At 35.4% G+C, this 23,626-nt stretch overlaps 1 protein-coding gene across 1 annotated transcript in view; it reads left to right on the forward strand.

The window, feature by feature from the left end:
* The window catches only part of LOC102843763 (FCH domain only protein 2-like), a 205,421-nt gene that overhangs the window by 143,183 nt on the left and 38,612 nt on the right, over positions 1-23,626 (forward strand). The window contains 6 exon segments of the mRNA XM_006899038.1: positions 3,704-3,761; positions 4,038-4,213; positions 8,292-8,303; positions 8,662-8,686; positions 16,873-16,915; positions 19,198-19,289. Of these exon segments, the coding sequence (XP_006899100.1) occupies positions 3,704-3,761; positions 4,038-4,213; positions 8,292-8,303; positions 8,662-8,686; positions 16,873-16,915; positions 19,198-19,289 (406 nt within the window).

Raw genomic sequence — 23,626 nt, forward strand, 5'->3', positions numbered from 1 at the left:
CTGCTTTCAGCTAAGATGCATCTAACATCAGCTACAATATCCCTAGTACCACAACCCCTTCTAAACCCAGCCTGGACTTCTGGCAGTTCTCTGCTGATACACTTTTCCAGTCGTTTTTGGATAATCTTCAGTAGAATCTTGCTTGCATATGAAATAAATGATATTGTCCTGTAGTTTCCAACATTATATTGACAAATAACCAAAAAAAATAAACACAACATCCATCAAAATGAGAATTGATTAAATTTAAAAATTTATTTGATGGTGTATTCAGATATTATACAGAATTAAATGTATTTTTGTCCTCTGACCCAGACATAGGCAAAAGCAAGTGTAATCTTTTATGGAGAGTTCCTGGTTAGCACACATAGTTAAGTGATTAGCCGTTAGCTTACAAGTTGATTTTGAACCTTCCCTGGGGCACCTCTGAGTATAGACCTAGCTATGTGTTCCTCAAAAGATGAATTGCATTGGGAAAATCTGCTGTTAGGGACCTCTTTAGAGTACTGAAGAGCAATGATGTCAGTCTAAAAACTAAAGTGCCCTTGATCCAGGCCGTGATCTTTGCAGTTACCTGCTATGCCTCAAAAGCTGGACAATGACTAAGGATGATAGAAAGAGAATTGATGCCTTTGAATTGTGGTTCTGGAGCAGAGTATTGAATATACCAGGACTTCTAGGAGATGAAACAAGTTCGTCCTGGAGAGAGTGAAATTAGGCTGCTCCTTGGAGACAATGATTTTGAAGCTTCATCTGCATGTTGCCAGGGGGGACCAATCCTTGGAGAGGGGCATCATGCTTGGGAGGGTGGAGGGACAATGCAGGAGAGGAAAGACCCTGCATGAGATGAATTGACTCAGTGGCTGGGATAATGGGGGAGGTGTGTCAGAGACAATGAGGTTGGCTCAAGATAGAGCAGGGTTCAGAACTGTTGTATATAGGGTAACTATCAGTCACAATCAACTCAACAACAAATAATAACATGTACTCCTCCACTCTAAAAAGGTCATAAAACTATAATTTTAAGACCCAAGATTGAAAACCCTATGGAGCAGTTCTTTGCACACATGGGTGATCATAAGTTTAACTCACCTTGATAGCAACTAACAATAGAAAATGGTTATAACAGAAAAAGAAATTGAAAAGCGGCCATTGGTGTTCAGTGTTAGCGAGGTTCGTTGGTATGTGCCTGCCAAAAGAACCAATGAGATGGTTCAGGTTCGTTAACCCACCAAAATTTTAATCTGATTAAAAGAGAAATTATCTGTATCTTCTATTTCTTTTTTCTTTTTTAATATATTTTTACAGCATATTCTTCCCATTTAATGTTTTCTCTTATTCATTCATTGTTGCACATTTTCCTCCCTGCCTACCCCTCCCCCCAGTCACTTTTTTCTTTGAAAAGAAAAGAAAAATTCTTACATTGTTATACAATCTCTCCCGCCCCCCACCCCACCTCCCCACCCCACCCCCGTCCCCAAGTCCACAGTCCTCTTTACTATGCATTTCTTTTTCTGGAATCTTGTCATGAAAATAGTACTTGATCATATATTACTTTTAAACAGTTTTCTCCCTCATCTCTTTCAATGCAGTACACATTATCACTTCTTTCTCAGTCTCCCCCCAAAACCGATGTCAGTCCCATTTTACAACAGTGGCACTATGCAGTATTTGTCCATTTGTGACTGAGATAATTCATTCAGCATAATGTCCTCCAGGGTCACCCATTTTCTGTATTTTGTGAGTTCTTTGTTTTTCAGTGCTGCATAGTATTTCATTGTATGAATATACCACAGCTTGGGTTGTTTCCAACTCCTTGCTATTGTGAACAAAGCAGCAATAAACATGGGTGTGCATATATCTGCTTTGCTAGCAGTTCTGGGTTTTTTAGGGTATATTCCCAGTAGTGGAATTGCTGGGTCAAATGGTATTTCTATTTGCAACTTTTTAAGAAAGCACCATACTGCCTTCCACAGTGGTTGCACCATTTTACACTCCCACCAAGAGTGAGTAAGGGTTCCAGTTTCTCCACAACCTCGCTGGCATTTGTTGTTTGCAGCTCTGTTGAATTTTACTATTCTAACTGGGGTGAGATGATATCTCATAGTTGTTTTGATTTGCTTCTTAGAGCTAGGGATTTTGAACATTTCTTCATGTGTGTTTGCCATCTGAATGTCTTCTTTGGTGAAGTGTCAGTTTATATCCTGTGCTCATTTTGCAATTGGGTTGTTTACTTTTATCTTGTTGTGGTACTTGAATATTCTATAAATTCTAGCTATTTATCAGGCATGTTATTACAAATATTTTTCCCCAGTATGTGGCTTCCCTTTTTACCCTTTTGGAGAAGTTTTTGGATGTGCATAGGGATTTGATTCTTAGAAGGGCCCATTCATCTCTTTTATCTTCCTGGTTGTAGGTATATTTTCTATTTGTAAAGGCTTCTGACTGGCTTGAGGTTCTTTTTTTTAAAAAGACCCCTATTTCTTCATTTGAGTGTAAGCTCACAAATAATGTTAGTTCTTCATTTCATCATTCATACATATTTTGTTTTATAGCATTGTATATACAGTTTCATTAGATTATTCTTACACATTTTCTTTATAATATTAAATACAATAGATAATGCAATTTTTTTACATAATTACAATGTTTTATCAACTCTTTATTGTATATTGCCTTTACCTTCATTCAACTTAGTTTTTTATTAATTTTACTCCCATCTACCTCCCTTGCTTTCCTGGTAACTATCCAGGAATGATTCTGTGTGTGTATATATTTTTCCTTAGTTTTTAATAATAGTGGTCTTACGCCTTAAATAGTCTTTTTTGACAGATTTCATTCATTTAGCATAATATATACCATAATTGCTTTATCCACTTGTCAGTTGATAGATACTTAGAGTGTCTCCATCTCTTTGCTATTGTCAAAAATGCTGCAGTGAATATGAATGTACATATATCTGTTTGTGTGACAGCTCTTATTTTTTTTTTTTTTTATACATACCTAGAAAGGTTGCTATATCAAGTGATATTTCTATTCCTAACTTTTAAGGAAGTGCTAATCTGCTTTTCATAATTGAGTGCCTCTTTTTACATTTCTACCAGTAGTGTATGAGAGTTTTAATCTATCAAGATTATTTCTAAAGTGATTTGCAGAAAGCAAGCATAACTTGATGTTACTATTAAAAAAAATACCTCTTGTTCTTCCTGATGGAGCTCTGGTGGTGTTGTCCATAGATAGATGTGCTGTTAAACTAAAGCCTACACCTACCTCTCTAGTGTTTGAATCCACTGGTAACTCTGCAAGAGAAAGATGGGCAGTCTCTTCACTTGTGGTTTACAGCCTTGGAAAACCTGAAGGAAGGTCAAATCACAGTACTGAATTGAGGTTTCTTTTATTCTTTCTGGTTAGATTGGACACTGTAGATTTTGAGCAGTCTGGTCTGGTTGTGAACCTGGGACGTTCTTGCTTTTATATAATGAGTGTGCTTACCCTGTTCCATTTTTCAGTGCTCCCTCTTTAAGGTGTTTGAAACATGGAGAGTACCTTGAGGCTTATTAGCCACAAAGATGTTATTTTTCTAGCTGTTTTAATAATTGTATTAAATACTAATTTTTGTAAGTAATGATAAAGGTTGTTTTGCTAATATGTAATGGTTTTCTGTGTTGTTGTCATGAACCATTTTTTTCTCTTTCTTCTGTAGAACATTCCTGATGTAGATGAAGAAGGCTATAGTATTAAACCAGAACCAAATCAGAATGATATCCTTCTATCATTTGGACATGCCATGTGATTTTGTTAGCATATAAGTAGATAATTATAACGAAATATTTTTAGTTAACTGAACTTTAAGTTTTTAGTTAATTCTAGTAAAATGACTTTTTCATTTGACATCTTTTTATTAGTAAAAATTAGTAGCTCTCTTTCAGATAAAGTTTATATATTTCTTAAATATTTCTATTCTTTATTACAAGTATATAAAAACCTGGTTATTCCTTAAGATAACTTAAAAATGAAATTCCTTAACTCATGCTTACATACCAAAGAGAACCATTTCTACTCATCTAGTGACTCTGATTCTGAAGATGAAGAACCAAAGAAGTACCGGATAGAAATCAAACCTATGCATCCAAATAATTCACATCATACAATGGCTTCTTTGGATGAATTAAAAGTATCTATAGGAAATATATCCCTCTCTCCAGCAATATCTGTAAGTAGTAAAATGAGTGATTTTATGCTCCTTATTTATCCTCTTTAGAATGTGTCAAGTTAATGTGGTTTGACTGTTATATTAACAGCAGCGAAGATTGTTTAGTCTATTATAATTTTAGGAAAGAAATTTATGAATTTTGTTTGCATGTAGTTAAAGTTTTACAAGCAAGGAAAAAATTTAGAAAATTCACTCTTAGTGGCACTTGTTGCATTTTATAAATTTTGGAATAGAAGTCTATGAATTACTCAGGTAGCATCAATCTTCATCTAATTTTAAATTTTTCTTCCGTGTTTTATAGTAATTATGAAACAGTTACGTAAAAATGAATTCAAAATTAAATTATTTCTGTAATAACATTTTTTCCTAGACTTGTCATAAAAACAAGGCAAAGATAAGAATTCTTAGTAATTGGGTTAATTCCTCATTTCTAAGGTACTACACTTCATAGCTTCCCCACCCCCTGCATTTATATTTTAAAATTGATGTTTGTGGGATTTTTTATTTTATATTGGATTTTGTACAAAATTTGTATACATTTTATTTCATTCATACACTGTGTTTCACACACTCCTTCATTCACATACTAAATAGCTGTTACAGGATAAAGAAAACACCTTTTCATAATAAATATTTCATTGATGTTGAGAGACTCTAACTTCCCTAATGTTTACCTGTTAAAAAAGTTTGTCTTAGGATGTAAAATAGTTATATCTGTAGATGAATATTGCGACAATATTAAACCTCTTCTCCTTGATAATACTCACAAAAAACTTCTTTGCTGTTGAGTTGGAACTGACTGATCCTGTGTTGGATTCCTGAGACTATAAATCATTACACATGAGCAGTTGGCCCATCTTTTTCTCTAAGAGCCACTGGTAGATTTGAACCACAAGAGAAGCATTGACTTTGAGGGTAGAAGTGCAACCCCCTTCAGACTAGGCCATCAAAGTTGTCTTGTTAATAGAGAATAAAAATTTTCTCATTCCATGTTATTATGTATTTTTATTTTTTAAATAGTATGTATTTTTATAGAAAAAGATTTCTTTTTCAGTCATACGTTTCAGATTTTTACTTTTAAAACTATTTTCACCAAAGCCATACCTTTCTGAAATAAGTTTCTTTTTTTTAATTTGGTTTTTAAATACCTTTTTTGTTTGTTTTTTAAAGTTATTATTAATTTCAGTGAAAATTTACAGAGACTTTGGATTTCTAATAATTTATTGCTGCACTTTTCTCCCCTCCCAACCCTCCTCCCAAAATAAGTTTCTTGTACCATTACATTTAAGAGTCATTTTGGTGCTTGTTTTGGCAGCACATATACTAAAATTGGAACGATACAGAGAAGATCAGCATGAAGTGTTCCATATTTTTTTTTAAAAAAGTCATTTTGGATTGTAGAGTTATGTAACAATATATTGTTACATGCCATTGAGTTGCCTGTGACTCTTAGCAATACTTTATCCAGTATATCTGAATCCTGCCCTGTCTTGAGCCAATCTCACTGACTTCGATACACCTACCCTCATAACCTCCGGTTACTTTGTCAATCCATCTCATTCCAGTGTTTTCGTCTCCTGTGTTGTTTCTCCACCATTTCAAGCATGATGTCCTTCCCCAAAGATTGGTACCTCCTGGCCATGTGCTTACCTGTCAGATACTGTTCTAAAGCTGAGCATCCAAATTAAGACAGATTAGGAAGAAGGATTGGCCATCTACTTCCAAAATTACAGGCCTTTGAAAACCCTATGTCCAATAGAGCACACTTAGAGTAGTAGAAATGGCACCTGAGACTGAGCCCTTGAATTTGGAAACACAAATGAGGAGGAACATTTGTAAGCAGACACTGATGATTGGAACGTGGAATGTGAGAAGAAAGAATGTAGGAAAACTGGCCATCATAAAGAAAGAAATGAAGCTCATAAATATTAACAACTGAGTCAGTGAAATGGAAATGAGATTGACTGGCATGATACTTAACAGTATACAAATAATGAAATACAGAGTTGTGAAACATTTAAAATTTGGTTGTAAAAACCCGCTGGCCTTGAGTCAGTTCTGGTTCTTTGGGTTTATCAGACTGTAAATCTTTATAGGAAGAAACTGCATCATCTTTCAGTAGAGTGGCTAGTGGATTCAAACTGCTGATCTTTTGTTTGGTGGGCCAACATGTAATGTACTCTGCTTCCAGGGTTCTTAATTTTAAAAAGACACATGATAAAACCCCAGAAAACTTGATACACTTACTTCTCATCAATTATCAGGTAGATCTGGTGGCATAGTTTGTAGAGAGTTCCCTACAGTTATGATTTACTGCCTCGGAAACATGTAGGTAGGAGGATCATTGAGTCATTACTATATCAATGGCAGTGCATTTTTCAAGTTTTCTCAACTTGCTATCAACCCCATACGTTGTATTTACAACAGTAGCAAACATTTACTGTTTATTTTATACATCAACAACATATATCTAGTGGTAATGAATGCCAGAGCTCAAGGTCAGAGTTAACAGTAGCTATGATTAATCCATTTTGAGAAGAATGGGAATCCTAAAACACTTGTTTTCCTGTGAAACCTAGACCTAGACCAAGAAGTAGTTGTACAAACAGAGCAAGGGAACACTACATAGTTTAAAATTAAGAAAGAACATCAGAATGGTATCCTTTTCCCTTGCCTAGTCAATATGTATGCTAAGCAAACTATTTGAGAAACTGAACTCTACAAAGAATTTGGCGTCAGGATTGGAGGAAGACCCTGCAATAATCTTTGTTATGCAGATGCTACAACTTTGCTTGCTGAAAGTGAGGAAGACTTGAAGCACTTGATGCAGAAAATCAAATACTGCTGCCTTCATATAGATTGCATCTCAGTGTCAAGAAAAAAATTCTCACCACTGGACAGCTTGGCAAGATCATGCTAGATGGAGAAAAGATTGAAACTTAAATTACTTCATCTTACTTGGGTCCATAGTCATGGTGCTTGGTTCCAGCATTTAAGAGATCAGAAGATCTCTTAAATGTTTTGGAGAAGATGCAGCCAGAGTGCTCTTTGGAGGCAAGGTTGGTGATGCTTTGTCTCACATAGTTTGGGCATGTTGCTGGGAGAGGCTGTTCCTTGGAAAAGGACATCATGCTTGGAAAGGTGGAGGAGGTATGAAAAAGGAGAAAGACAATCCTCAACCAAGTACATTGACACAGTAACTGCAGCAGTGGTTCTTGTGTGTAAGAGATTTTGAGGATGGCACTGGGTAGAACAGGATTCAGATCTGTTGTTCATAGGGTTGCAGTGAGTCATACTTGACTTGATGGCACGTAGCAACAAACATGATGATTAAGGGAGCTCTGGTGGTATAGTTGTAAGGAGTTGCACTGCCAACTCAAAGGGAGGTGGTTTGAATCTACTAGCTGCTTCTCAGAAGAAAAACAGACATTTACCTCCTGTGCAATTTAAGGTCTCTGAAAATCACCTGGAGGTCAGCTGTGAGTGAGTTCCAATTCAGTGGCACATAACAGCAACATTATGATGTTGATGCTTATATGTCATTTTGGTTGTGCTGTGATTCTTAGTGGTCTGGAAGTTATATAGTGATAAATCATTGTCTTTTTTGTGATCGTCCTCCATTTTCACATAGCACCCATTTTTGCATACAGACCTGACTTTTGGAACATCCATGTTGATATATGAAGAATGGATGTATATAATAAGCAGTAAACATTTATGTCTGTCTCGTATGGTCATCAATGATTTTAAATTTGTGCTCTTAAAAAATTTTTTTTAAAAAAAAACAGCAAAAACAATTTCATGCTCACAAAAGGAATAAAAAGAAAAGTGTGTTATTTTTTTTTTTTTAAAGAAAATATTTAGTTGTTAGTACTCGGTTTGGAAAGATCTTTTTGAGGATTCTTTACTGCCCATTTTGCTTATTGCTTATAGAGTCCCTGCTGTCCCATATATATGTTTGAAGGTGTGTATATATTTCAAGTGTGATTCAGAAGGGAGTAGACAAGTTACTAAAACGGAAATTCCATATAGTCTAAACTGAAAATGGTCTTTCTTTTTTCTCTCCATGTACTACTAGAGACACAGTCCGGTAAGTATAAGATTTTATTTTTACCTATGGACTTTCCTTCAAATCTTTATAATATTTGAACATTGATTTAAAAACTATTTATATTAAATTATTTAAGTTAACAAGTTACAAGATCTTGCCATGCATGTGAATATTTTAAAACACTGGATGAAGTATTATTATTTATTAGTATAAAACAAAAACTATTCAAGGTTATGTCTATATATCATTATATTTATATATCAATATGTAGGTTACATTTGAGCAGATATAAGAAAAGCAACTTAAAAATTAGATTGCTAATATTATTATATTTACTAAAAATTTATTGCCAGCTTAATTTGTGGAACAACACTTAGGTTTTTGTTTTCTGTTTTAGGTGCAGATAAATCGGAATTCATCTAGTAAGTTTAGCATTTAAATTGGTTATTTTTTTTCTCTATTAGTTTATTGAGCTGTTGAGACTTAAATACAGAATAAAAGAATAATTTAAATGGAAGACATTTGTGTTTGTTGTAGCATTAATAAACATGACTTAAACTTTGGTATGCATTAAAAAATAACAAAGCTTGGGTGAAAAAATAGCATTGGCATAGCTCATTCAGAACTTATATAATTTTTAAAATAGAGAATGTAATAAAAACTAAAACATGAATTGAAATAAAAATTTGAACACTGTTTAAGACTTACTAAAATCATCCATATCAAAATAAAACAATTTTACCTATAAAGAAATGAGGAGAGTATTCTGATTGTAAGGGAATGAGGACCACAAGAATTAACAGAGGATGCTTGGTTATAGAAATAACAAAAAGGAGAGAGATAGGAGAAAACAGAGAACAGCTTTGAAACAGGACAGACTGCAAATTGAGCCAAAAGGGATATGTATAAATGTGAGTTGGTGTTGTGTACCATGTAGTGCTCCTTCCTTATTTGTGGCAGTTACTTGTATTGGTAATTTTGTGTTCTATGACTTTTGTGACATAAAATACGAAGATGCTGAGAAAATTATGAACCAATAAATTTTCTTTTTTTAATTTTTCTTGTTGTGTGCCATCAAGTCTGATCCAACTGGCACAGGAGATTGCCTGTCCTTCTCCAGTGGAGCATCTAGTGGATTCAAACCATGTGCATTGGAGAAAATGTCAAATTTTTGACACTATTCACCTTTTAAAAATTGGTTATGAAGTTATTTACATTACTGTGTGCAAAAGATGGTGTAAATTGAAAAGACAGCCCTACTGAATGGGCAGAAATACTTGTGATGCACACATTTGACAAGGGTTTAATAACCAGAATATCCTTCTGCATGATTTACAGCCTCTGAAAACCTACTGGAGAGTCAGCTATGAGTTTGTTCCATCTAGATGACAAAGACATTGAGGTTTTTGAGACTCAACAATAGAAAAATCTTCAGTACAAAGTAAACATAGGACTTGACGAAACATTTCACCTATGATATTCGGATATCTAATAATCATGTGTAAAGGTGCTTAGCATCTTTAAGGAAATACAAGTGAAAATTGCAGTGTAATACCACTTCACCCCCAGATGCTGTTATTAGGTGCCTTCGAGTCAAATTTGACTAATAGCTATCTAGTGGACAAGACCTGAGCCCGTCTTACTCCATCTGCAGAATGTCCACTGTACTTTAGCTTATTATCTAATCATGGCATTAACTTATTTCATTGAAAATCTTCCTCTCCTTAGCCAACTTTCTACTTACCCAAGCTGGAGATAATTTTCCAGGGGCTGGACCCTTCAGATAACATGCCCAGACCATGTGAGACACCATCCTTGCCTGTAAATAGCACTCTAACTGCAATTCCTTCATGGCAAATTTGTGTGTTCTTTGGTAATTCATGGTATACTAAATATTCTTAACTAGCACCACTATTCAAAGACACAAGTTCTGTTTTGGTCTTCCTTATTCCTTGTCCAACTTGACAGGTATATGAAATGGCTGAAAATACCATGGCATGGGTCAAGTTTACCTGAATCTTTAAACTGATATCTCTGTTCTTTTAGCACTTTGAGAAGTTCTTTGCAGCCGACTTGCCCAATGCAATATGACATATGGTTTTTTTGACCGCTGCTTCTGTAGTGTTGCTTATGACTTCATGTAAGATGAAATTGTTGACAACTTCAATATTTTCTCTATTTATCATGATGTTGCTTGTAGAGTCCAGTTGTGAGGATTCTTTATTTTCTTGATGTTGAAGTATGATTCATACTGAAAACTGTCGTCTTTAATTTTCAGTAATACTTCACATTCCTTTCACTTTGATTAAGCCAGGTTATCTCACCTACATGTTGAAGGTTTTTGATCAAGCTTCTTATAATATGGATACCACATTCATTCATCTTCATATATAGTTCTGCTTCCCGGATTTTTTATTCAGCATACCAATTGAACATGGTTAGTGAGAGAATACAGTCCTTACACATACATTTCTTGATTTTAAACCATGCAGTAACCCTTTGTTATGTTCTAATGACTGCTTTTTAGTCTATGTAAAGGTTCTGGAATTCCCATTCTTTACAACATTATCTAATTTATTATGATCCACATAGTTGATATCCTCCCACAGCTCATTTAGTCTACAATTTTTGGTGTTCAAGTCCTCAGACCTGTTCTTAAGCTGAAGGAATTGAAAAACAAATTGAAGCTATGAGTGACAACACTTAAGGATACTTTGAGCAGAGTGTTAAATGATCCAAGAAGCATTAAAAGAAGATGAAAGGAGTATACAGAGTCACTGTACCAGGAGGAATTGGCTGACACAGAATAATTTAATGAAGTAATTGTATGAGCAGAGCCTATGGTGATGGAGGAAATTCAAGTTGCTCTGAAAGAATTGGCAAAAAACATGGCTCCAGGAGTTGAAGGCATACCAATTGACATGTTTAAAAAAACAGATGCTGCTCTGGATATGCTCACTAGGTTTTACGAAGAAATCTGGGGGACAGGCACCTGGCCAACTGACTGGAACAGATCAATATTTGTTCCCATTCCAAAGAAAGGTGACCCAACAGAATGTGGAAATTATTGAACAGTATCATTAATATCACATGAAAGCAAGGTTCTGCTGCAAATTATCCAAAAATGACTGGAGCAGCACGTCAGCAGAGAACTGCCAAATGTGCAGGCTAAGTTTACTAGAGGCCTTGGTATTAAGGATAATATAACCTATGTTAGATGCATCTTGGCAGAAAGCAGAGAGAAATGTCTGTCTGTGCTTCATTGACTATGTAAAGGCTTTTGGCTGTGTGGAACACAACAAGCTATTTCTGAGAAGAATGGAAATCCCAGAACATTTGATTGCGCTTATGTGAAACCTATACTTGAACTAAGAGTCAATTGTCAGAACAGAGCAAGGAGAAATGGCATGGTTCAAAATTGGGAAAGGCGTCCGACAGGGATGTATTCTGTCTCCATACCTTTTCAGACTGTATGCAGAACAGATCATCTGGGATGCTGGGCTGTGTGAGGAGGAATGTGGCATTAGGATTGGCAGAAGATTCATCAACAACTTGCGTTATGCAGATGACACAACCCTGCTTACTGAAATTGAGGAGGACGTGAAGTGCCTGCTGCAGAAGGTCAATGACTGCAGCCTTTAATACGGATTGAAGCTCAGCATCAAGAAAACAAAGATTCTCACCACTGGGCCAATTTGGCAGCATCATGATGGATGGTGAAGAGATTGAGATAGTTAACAGTTTTAGTTTGCTTGTCTCCACAGTCAACACTCTGGGTACCAGCAGCCTGGAAATCAAGAGACTAATTGCATTGGGAAAGTCAGCTGTCAGGAACTTCTCCAGACTACTGAAGAACAATGATGTCAGGCTAGAGACTAAGGTGCACCTGATCTGGGCCATACTCTTTGCAGTTGCATGCTATGCATTGAAGAGTTGGACAGTGACTAGGGATGATAGAAAGAGAATTGATGCCTTTGAGCTGTAGTCCTGGAGAAGAGTGTTGAATTTACCATGGACTGCTAGTAGAATAAACAGGTTTGTCCTGGAGAGGGTGAAACTAGGCTACTCCTTAGAGGCAAGGATTCTGAAGCTTCATCTGACATACTTTGGGCATGTTGCAAGGAGGGAGTAGTCCTTGGAGAGGGATGTCATGTTTGGGAGAGTGGAGGGAACAGTGCAGGAGAGGGAGACAGTTGATGAGATGGATCGATTCAGTTATTAGGGTAATGGGAGTAAGTGTGTCAGAGACAGTAAGGTTGGCACAAGATAGAGCAGAATTTAGGGCTGAGTGTCACTATGAGTTGCAAGTGACTTGACGGTACATAACAACAACCACAACCATATAGTTGAGTGCTTTTGAAATTAATAAAACAAAAGTATTTTTCAGGAACTCTGCTTTCAGCCAAGATCTGTCTAAAATCAGCAGTAATATCCCTGATTGTCTGGCCTCTTCTGAATAATTTTGAAATTCTGTTAATCCTCTTGCTACAGCCATTTTTGAATAATTCTCAATAATATTTTACTTGTGCTATGGATGATAACATTAAATAATTTCCACATTCTCTTGTATAACGTTTGTGTGGAATGGGCACACCTAATGATCTCTTTCCATTGTTTGACCAGATAGTGATTTTTCAGGTTTCTTTTTTAAAAAAAAAATCCTCACAATTGTCTTATAATTAATACTCCCTAGAAAATGAAGCTTGATATTATTTACAATTATACCAATATTTTTAAGGTTGACCGTCACAGGCGTAAAGGTCTACTATGATCACAAGAAATCCATTCATCCTCCTACGTTTATATTTTAGCTATGAAGGTCCAGAGCAAATTGTTTTTAACAAGTAGGATTTTTAGGCCCATTCATTCCAGAGTGTCTTAGGTCTGAGTCTATTAATTTGCAAACAGGAGTAGAAACTTGAACCAAATTCTTCCTATCATGCATTCAAATGTGATGCCAAATCTTGATATTCTGTATAAAGGGAGTGAATCAAAGCAGAGCCACATACATGAGAAACTTGCTTCTGGAAGAGGTAATATCCTCACACATCGTCTGTTTCGTTTCCTCTGGGTCTAACTTTGGTGAGAGGTTCTTGATCCAGAACATTAAAGTTCTATTTTCCCGTACTACCAAGTGGGATCCTCTGCTCTCTTCAAGTGCCACATTTCTTGATGTAGATGAGCAATTACATCCAGGACTGTGTCTTTTTGTTGAAACTTCTCAGTTGATATTGTAAGTTGTTGAAGCCTTGCCTTTTGTATAAGCTTTCAGTGCAACTTGGATTTCTTCCCTAAGAATCTTGATTATCTGCTGCTTCCAGAAGGAGTACAATATTGACCAGTTCTTGGTAGTATTGTGACTCTTTGTAATCCTTCATCTTCTTTTTGAAGCTTCATATGTCACTTGAGTTTCCCCCTTCAGTTCTTTAGCTTTGAGAAATGCAGAATGTGTTCTTCCCTTTTGTTTTTGGGTGTTCTGGATTTTTTTTTTCCTTTTTTTTCTGCTCTGTACTATCATAACTGAAATTTTATGTACAAAGCATTGGTCTTGTTTCTTGCCATGTAGACATCCTGGCTAAGTTATTCAAGGAAGATCACTTAGTCCAACTTGATAAAGCTGATATCCTTGGCGTACTAACAGAAACACTGGGGCACATATTGAGTCCGTATTTCCGGATCAGCCCTTAAGTGTTTGAGCACACGATTTTCACAGGTGACTTTAGTTGAGTTGCTGTTGACCCACCTTGCTTGGTTTTTTAATGCCAAATCTTTGTACATTTCATTATAATCCTTTACTTTTCTTGAGTTACTCTTTGTAATTTTTTGTTCACCACTCTTCATCATGTCTTTCATTTACTTGAGTTTCTCTTGAGGAAGTTTTGGAGTCTCTTTTGACAGTCACTTGGATTTTTTGTTTGTTTGGGTTTTTTTCCCTTGGCTATCTTTCTAGTGATCTTTTACTTTCTTAAGGGAACTTTGGTTTAATCCATTAAGGGTTTGAGCTACTCCTAGCCCAAAGGCCTCTGCCGTTTGGATTCATCATTGGCTGTGAGGGGACCATTCATGTGATTTTCACCTCTGCTGGAGGATCAGCTATAGGTTGATTGCACTTGGGAAGGCAGGGAACTGAGTTTGCTTTTTGTTGTTTGTAGACTTCTTTTAAGGTTCTTCAGCTTCTATTTGAATTTGCCTGTGAATAAATGATGGTCTGTCCCACAGTCAGCCCCTGGTCTTTTTTTAACTGCTGATATTGAACTTCTCCAGAGACTCTTTCCACAGATGTAGTAATTCTGATTCCTGCGTAGTCCATCAGATGTGGTCTGTGTATATAGTCACCACTTGGGCTTTTTAAAAAGGTTGTTGTTTGGTGCTATCGAGTCCAATAAAACTCATAGCAACTCTATGAACAGCATATCTGAATCCTGTTCTGTCTTTAGCTATGCTTACCATCTCTGATAAACTATACTCACTTGAGCCCATTGCTTCAATCACCATGTCAGTCTTTCTCAATGGGGGTCTTCCCTTCTTTGCTGACCTTCTACCCTTCCAAGCATGATAAGCTTTTCCAAGGAATAGTTTCTCCTAGCAATCTGCAGAGTAGGAAAGACTTTCTTTAAAAAAAGGTATTTATCAATAATAAATCATTGGTTGTACAGAATTCAATCATTCCACCTCCAGCCGTATTTCTGTTCCCAAAACTGTGTTTTCAACTACCAGTCTTTTTTTGTTTCCAACATTTGCATTCCCATTACCAGTTATTACAAATGCATTTTGGTTTCAAGTTTTATCAATTTCAGACTGCAAAAAAAAATACTCTTGATCAAAACTGTGATATTACCTAGCAATTTTATTCCTTCTTGTTGTTTTGTGTCATCAAGTCAGAACCAACTCCTAGCTGACCCACTAGCAAATTTTCAGAGGCACTGAATTGCATGGGAGGAGAGTGCCCATCTTTCTGCTGTGGAGCAGCTGGTGGATTTGAACTGCATGCTTTAGAATTGGCAATATAGCTTCTTAGCACTAGGCCCCCAGAGCTTCAAGTTTCCAAAAGAAGGCAAAGACTTAAATATTTCTACACCAAAGTTCATTATAGAAGTACTCACAGTAACAAAAAGTAGTAACAGTCCCTCACAGATAAATAGATACAGCAGAATTGGCCTGTTTGTGCACTGGGATTTTTTTTAGCCGTGTTTTTGTTGTTGTTATGTGCCGTTGAGTCGCTTGCGACTCATAGCGACCCTATGTACAACTGCCCTAAACTCTGCTCTGTCCTGTGCCAGTCACACTGTCTCTGACACACCTATCCCAATTACCCCAGTCACTGAATCAATCCATCTCATAGAGGGCTTTCCCCTCCTGAGTTGTCTCTTCACCCTAACCAAGCATGATGTCCTTCTCCAAGGACCAGTCCCTCCTTAAAACGTGTCCAAAGTATGTTAGACGAAGCCATAAGAAATAAAATAATACATGCTTTAATAAAAGCATTTTGTTAAGTGAAATACTCAACATAAGATGAATAATATTGTACAATCACACTCATGACATATCTAGAACAGGCAAATGTGTGGAGCCTGGAGTTTATGTTTACCATTAACAGATGGGAGAAATTGGAGAATTAATGCTTACATAATGAGTTTGTATTATAATTGATGGAGAAAAAATTTGAAAATGGATAAGTGATATGGTTGTACACATAGTATAATTAATGTCACTGAATTGTACACATTAAAATGGTTGAAATGGCAAATACTTTCTAATTTTTTACCATATGATACATTTTTTTTAAAAAAACACCAGCAAAACAGATTGTCTTATAAGGAGACTGTTGTGCTGATTTTGTATAAATTTTTAATTTTCTAAAATAAGACTTCCTTCAGAAGTTTGATTTTGGTGCATATAACACCACTAATAATACTCTTGTTAGTACTATTATCTTACTAATAGGGAACTTTAGTGGCCTAGTGGCAAGAAGTTGCCCTGCAATCCTGAAGGCAGGCAATTTGAGACCACCAGCTGCTATTCTTGTTGTTGTGTACTATCGAGTTGGAACCAACCCATAGCTAAGTAACCTTCTGGTGGGTTTTCAGAGGCAGGCAATCGTACAGGAGGAGATTGCCCATCTTTCTCATATGGGGCAGCTAGTGAATCCAAACTGTGTGCCTTTGGGATTGCAGTACAGCTTCTTGCCACTAGACCATCAGAGCTCCCTGATAATATTCTTAGAGCTTGAAAAATTCCATTTTAATTCATAGCAATCAGAATTTGTAAGCCAACTTTACACAAATTTTTAAACACTTTTAAAAGTCTTTCCTCTAAACTATTTTAATGAATATCATAGTTGAGTTGACATAAATAATTTCTTGCCAAAGATGTTACAGGAAATCAAGATTTAGCAGAAATTCAGATTTTAATATTTTTGAGCACAGTAACAAACTTTGTAGGAGCATACTTTCCTTTTTTTTCATAATTATTTATATTGATGTGTATGGTTCCAGAAGTTTTTAAGGGTTTATGATGGCCAGTTGATATGTATGCAGTGTTTCATTTTACATTAAAATATTTTATTACTCAAACTAAGATTTTTTTCCCTAATTAATTTCTTAATTAGGTGAAGAATTAACAAAATCAAAACCACCGGCTCTATCCAGTGAGTAAGTATCAGTTTAAGTATTCCCCTCTCCCCCGTTTTCTAGAGTGTTTTTATTACTGCAGTTTTAGTTCCAGTAGAGTTTTGCTAATCATCCTGTTTCCTAAGCAGCAAAACATCATGGTGGATTTCAAAGTATTTCTCACTTGAAAGATGTCATTTTGCAATCTATTCAACCATAATTGACCTTGGTGTCCAAAGTGCTTCACATGTCTATGTTTTAGTTAGTTTTACTCATGAAATTCTCCTCCTTTTTACTCTCAACTTTGGCTGTGATCTTGTGAAATGGCTGTGTAGTTCATGAGTTTTCAGAAATGAGGAAGTACTTCAATTAAGTGGAAATGAGAGAAGTCTAGAAGACATGTATGTTGTCAACTCTTCTTAGGACAAAATTAAGCCAGCATTAAATGACTTTTCCACCTCTATATCTGTTAGTAAAAATGATAATGTCTTTTGTTTCGGTATTTGGTTGATTGTTTATTTGTTTGTTTGTTTTACATGAGTAAGTCATGTTCAGAAGGGTAGAGGGACAGTGCAGGAGAGGAAGACCCGGATGAGATGGATTGATACAATAACTGGGGCAGTGGGGGTAGGTGTGTCAAAATCATTGAGACTGGCTCTGGACAGGGTAGGCTTCAGAGCTGCTGTACATAGATAGCATCACTATGAGTCACAGGTGACTCGCTGGCACATAACAACAACAAGGTATAGGAATTGGATAGTTTAAGATTATATGATAGTCACTAATTGGTCAGTAATTGACCACATCATTTGATCAAGCTATTTAATTTTTAAAAGCTTTGTTTTTAGAAATTATTTTTTCAATTGTTATGTTTTATCATATAAATTTTAATATATTACCTGAAAACATTTGAATTCTAGGTATGTGCTTATAGATCATTGCAACATTTTCATTATGGTGGGCCTGCAAATTATTATTTCTTAGCATTTTTTTCCAAACAATGGAAGTTGAATATATTAACATGTAAAGTTCTAATTCTGTACTTTAAAAATAACAAAATAGAGAAGTGGGCAGGGAGGAAAATGTGCAACAATGAATGAATGGAAATCCAAGTTCTCTATAATCTTTCATTAAAATCTCAAAAAAATAAGTAGTAGCAAAATATTATTTATCCTTTACTGTTCTTTCAGGAATCCCTAGTGGTACAGTGGTAAAGCACTCAGTTGCCAACCACAGTGTTGGTGGTCCAGTCTCACTAGCTCTTGTATGGGAGAAAGATGGCAATCTGCTTCTGTAGAGACTTACAGCCTTGAAAACTATGTTGCAGAAGTACTGTCTTATAAAGTCAACTATGGGTAGGATCGACTCAGTTTGGATGTGTATACTCTTTTCTTTACCTTTGAAAATACATGTGGCTGCATACCCTTAACTCCTTCATCTTTGGAAATTAGTGTTGTTGTTGTTGTTATGTGCCGTCGAGTAGTGTAGCTTATGAAAATTCCTACCCAATTTCACATCATTTAAGAAATATTCTAGGACTCTGTACTATGCTATGAATCATCCTGCCCGAGATTGTTCTAGTTGTGTATCCTTGGGAAGCTTTTCTTAATCTGAAAATCTGAAATAATTATTCCCATTCTGACATTGTCTAAGGTTATAAGAGTATATAGCAAAGTATAATCAATGGGAATTCATCTTCTTGAGTCCCCTGACAGTTTTTTTCCATATACATCTCTCCTTACTTATTGACATGATTAAGTCCAAGTACAAGATTGTTCTACACAAATGAATGTTAGGCCAAAATAGGAGGATGACCATATCAGATTATAAAATATTAAACGGACTACATCATTATGTAATGTTCAAATTGTATTGTTATGTGACTATCAGATTTCACCATTACTGGAAAAATGTTGAGAATCATGGCCCAACCAAGTTGATGCATAATTATAATTATCATAGCCGTTGTTGCTCTTGCCTTGCACTTTGTGTTTGTTACTACCAGACAGACATTGCTGGATAGTGGATTTTTTTATTATTGCCAGAAGTGTGAAATGCCAGATAAGGATATAGTCACTAAGTGAAGAATGTTCCTCCTCATCATTAAGTGAGGAAAGTTATTGTAGATTCTGCTTTTGGCACTTAAATTAATACTGGTTTATAAAATCTGCTTTTCATATATTAATGAACGTAGCCATCTTTTAAATTATGTATACCGAGGTATTTTAGTTTCTCCTGTGAAAAAAGATAAGTGACTAGATTTTAGACTAATAACTATTCATTTGCTAATTTTTTTAAAAATTATTTTTCAAATGTTATGATAGGAAAGGGACCAGTGATTTGCTTGCTTGGGACCCCCTGTTTGCACCATCTCTTGATTCATCATCTTCAACTTCACTAACTTCATCGTTATCAGGTAAATATATATGTCTGTCTTTCTTTCTGTGCTTGCGTAGTAGTATTTTTCGTAACTGACATATAAAATGATAACCTTTTCTTAAATTGCTTTATTCACAAGTTATATGTTGTGTTTAATGATAAATTTTATTAGCTTGTTCTTTAATGATATTGCTAGTTAAAAGTGGTATTTTTGGTTACTTTAACTTAAAGATCATGTGGTAAAAACTTAGCAAAATCATAAGGTTTTTTTGTCTATATTTTTAATTTTTATGATTCCTATGAATGAGTATTGATTTTCAAAAATTGTGGAGAACGTAAGTACATAGACATACGTACATTAATATACTGACTTCTTGATGAGCACACAAGTTGTTTCTAAGTATTGTTATGAAATCTGTGAATATAAAATTCAGCTGATGTTTATTCCTATAACTTACCAGTATTAAATTTATTGGTCAGAGAATGTATCCGTTGATACCTAGTGCCAAATTGCTTTCCAGAAAGGCATTATGCTTTCTAAGTATATATATGAAAGAACTTGATGTTTTAATAGTTGTATTGTCAAGACATAATTATTCATCATCTTATTGTTTCTTGCTATTTTATTTAGCACAATCTCTTCCTTTTCAAAAAACCTCTCTATTCCTCTTGTTACCTGTCTAAAGAATATTTTGCCCATATCACCTTCACTTCAAGTAAAAAAAAAAGGTACATGTTCTCTTTAACAGCTAGGAAATATTAAGACATTTGGTTAATTGTTGCTAGTGTTTTAATTCACTACATTTAAAAAAATCACTACATTTAGATTTCAAAGTATAAAATTCACCACTGGCCAAATACTGAATTAAGCATTGAAAACATATGCATTTAACAAAATCATACTTCTTCAGAACAAGAAAATAAAACAACTTTAAATTGATCTTTAAACTTCTCCTCTGCTCTGGAATTTCAGAATTTCCATATAGTATTTGGGATTTTGGAACTGCTAGAATTGGGATGAGAGTATAGGATAAGAATGACATTTATTGAGTTCCTGCTGTGTTACGCTTCTAGGAGCTGTATACATTTCATTTAATCTTATTTTATTAACAGCTGCATAATATACTTAATTATAGTTTCTATTTCACAAATGGGTATACTAAAAGCTTAGAGAAGATGGATAACTTTGCCATAATCATATAGCTAGGAAAAGATGAAGCTAATAATCAAACAGAATTTTTAACTTAAAAAATTTTTGTTTTATATGCATTACGCTTAGGCAGATAAACAGAAAAGAAATAATTTGAATATTTTATTATGAATAATAAATACTAGTACTTAAAATTAGACTCTTTAGAGTTAATATTTTTACACTAAATTTTACATGGATTAAAGGCATCTTTGATCCAAACAATTTGAAATTTTGAAGGAAGGGTGATTGTATGTATCTAAAGCTTTTCAAACAGCAACAAAGAGGTCAGTAAGTGTTGCATATTTCCTGAAGTAACATTATTGCTTTCTCAGTGGGTAGAATTGTTACCTTTCATGTGAGAGCGCTGGGTTTGATTCCCAGGTAATGTATCTTTTTTTTTTTTTAAATTATTATTATTATTTGTGTGTGTACCGTCAAGTCAGTTATGACTGGTACAGAAGGAAATTACCCCTCCTTTTCCAGCAGAGCATCTGGTCAGGTAATGTATCTTAAGTCCACTCACTTGTCATCCCTCTGTCAGTGATTTGTAGGTTCTCCATTACTTAGCAGCCAATTTGTGGCAGCTAACAAACTTTTTGGTTAATTGTTGCTAGTGCTTTTTTTTTGTTGCTAGTGTTTTAATTCACTACATTTAATAACCACCCTTTATATTTAAAAAACAAGTTATAAATTATTTCATCTTCAAAAACTGTTAGTGATGTTGAAAAAAATTCAAAATTGGGTACTATCAAGTACAATTCATAATAACCCTATGAACAGCCAACCTGAGCCCTGCCCTGTCTTGTACTATCTTCATTATTTCTGACACAACAGACACACTAGAACTCATTGCTGAAGTCATTGTTTCAGTCCTCTTGTTGGATGTTTTCTCCTTCACCGACCTTCCATCTCTCCAAGCATGATTTTAGAATCTTGTTATATAGGAAGCACTGGTGGAGTAGGCCATAGGGATTTGTATTGCTAATCTAAATGCCATAGCTCTCAGCTTTCTGATGGTTCACATTTATCAGTGTGACTTCTATGGAGAAAGATAAGCAATCTTCTTCCATACAGATTGTAGCCTCAGGAACCCAGTGGAGGTTCAGCTGTGAGTTGATTCCAACTCACTGAGTATGCAATCGTGTTATATTGTCATTTATTCAAGCTTTTACTTGAGCAACTATCGCTAAAACAGCATTTCTTTTATGGTCTTGTTTTGCAGTGTGAAATTGTGATACAGAATTTGTGTCTTAAATTTTGTGTCACTCCTTTTTGCCAAATAATACATTCCTCTCCCATTCTCTACTTAGTCATATTATCACATTTTAGTAAGGTCCAAGTTGTCTGAGTGTTCCCTCCCTCCTTTGCTACCTTAAGTTCTTCATGTCTGTTAAATTATTAGAAAGCAGTCTAAGGAAAGAATTTTAAATAACCCAATAATAATTATGAGAGAAAAGCTGTTTTATAACTAATGTGTTATATAACTAATGTGTTAAGCTTCCCGATGTTGTTGTATGTTCTGAGAGAATGTTTAGAGCTAGGCAGAGATGTAATTTATATGCCTCTTCTACCATGTGGGCTGGTATTTCTCAGCAATTTTTTTACTTTTCCCTTTGTTGTAGAGGTTTATGTAATAATGCCCCCGGCTGGCTCTCCACATGGATATATTTACAGCACTCATGTTGCACTGTCATCTACAAAACCTATGCATGTCTTCACATGCACCTTTTAATTTGACATATTTCATACCTTCCCCTTTAATAAAACGTATTAAACTTATTTTTCTTCTCTGCTTAAGGAATTAAGAAGAGCTTTTGTGCTCTGCACAGAAACTTGTAACTGCCTTTTGAAAAAATTGGGCTTATTTTCATCTTAACTTGGGCACTGATTTTGTCAGCTTACTTCCTTTGACACTTTTGATACTCATCACTAGCCAGTTAGGAACATTCTGAGTACCACCCACATATGTGGTGAACTATCACTTTGACATCTTTTCACACTTTGTACGGTTAACTTTGTTCCTGTAGGAAAACAAGGGTCATTTTGGTAAATATATTATGCTTATACTTGCTTTAGGGAGCACTGGTAGCCTGGTGATAAGGAGTTGTGCAGTCAACCCAAAAGGCTGTGGTTTGAATTGTGTGGAGAGGAGAAAGATGTTTGTTCTGTCCTGAGTGATTTACTGCCTTTGAAAATCTGCTGGAGGGGCCACTGTCAGTGGGTTCTGACTCAGCAGTACATAACAACAGCAACAATAAGCTTGCTTTGCTCAGTCACTATAAAATTTAAGCTCTTGTTCCACATATTTATTTATTTTTTCAAATTTTAGATTATAAAATGACATACTGAGAGAATCATTTGGCTGTATAAATTTATATTTGAATTTTATGATTTTCTTGTTCCTTCTAGTTTTCAATTATATTTTGTCCTTTAGCTACATTAAAACAATAGAATGGGGGGGGGGGCGTACTCTGGTGGCCTAGTGATGTGAACCTACACTGCAATGCCAGATGTACGTGATTCAAATCCACCAGATGCTCTGCTCGAGAAGGAGGGGCAAGCTGCTCCTGTACCAGCCAAATCCGATTTCACGGTACACACACACACACACACACACACACACACACACACACACACAAATTTTAAAAAAGAACAGAATAGGAACTCCTCTTCCTCCCTCCTAATTTGACTGGGTGTGTAATAACTGATGATTTTATAACAGCATACCATGTTGTGGCCACCAGTGGCCTAGTGGTGAGGGATTGTGCTGTCAATCCAAAGGTGTGCAGTTTGAATCCCTGCTCTGAAGGAGAAAGATGAGAGCTGTCAACTCCCGTGAGATTATTTATTTATTTCTAAATGCAGTGAGATTTACGTCCTCTGAAAATTCACTGGAGGTTAGCTATGAATTGGTCCCAACTTGATGGTACACAACAACAATATGATAATCGAATATTTATTAGGAACTGGATCAGATGCTAGGTGTCAAAGCCCATCAACAGACTTTTCCACTGATCTGCTATGTAACAGCACCATCAGAGAACACAGATAAATTTCCTTTAGCTACATGGTCACCAAATCACTGAATTTCTCTTTGCTAATGAACCTGTTACAGTTAATCACTCCAGTGCAACCCACAAGGCATTCCAGAGGTTGTATTGTTTTTTTTTTTCTATAATTAT

The sequence above is a fragment of the Elephantulus edwardii genome, unplaced genomic scaffold, assembly GCF_000299155.1.
Source record: "Elephantulus edwardii isolate Elephantulus edwardi_28Jun2011 unplaced genomic scaffold, EleEdw1.0 scaffold00244, whole genome shotgun sequence".
NCBI lineage: Eukaryota > Metazoa > Chordata > Mammalia > Macroscelidea > Macroscelididae > Elephantulus > Elephantulus edwardii.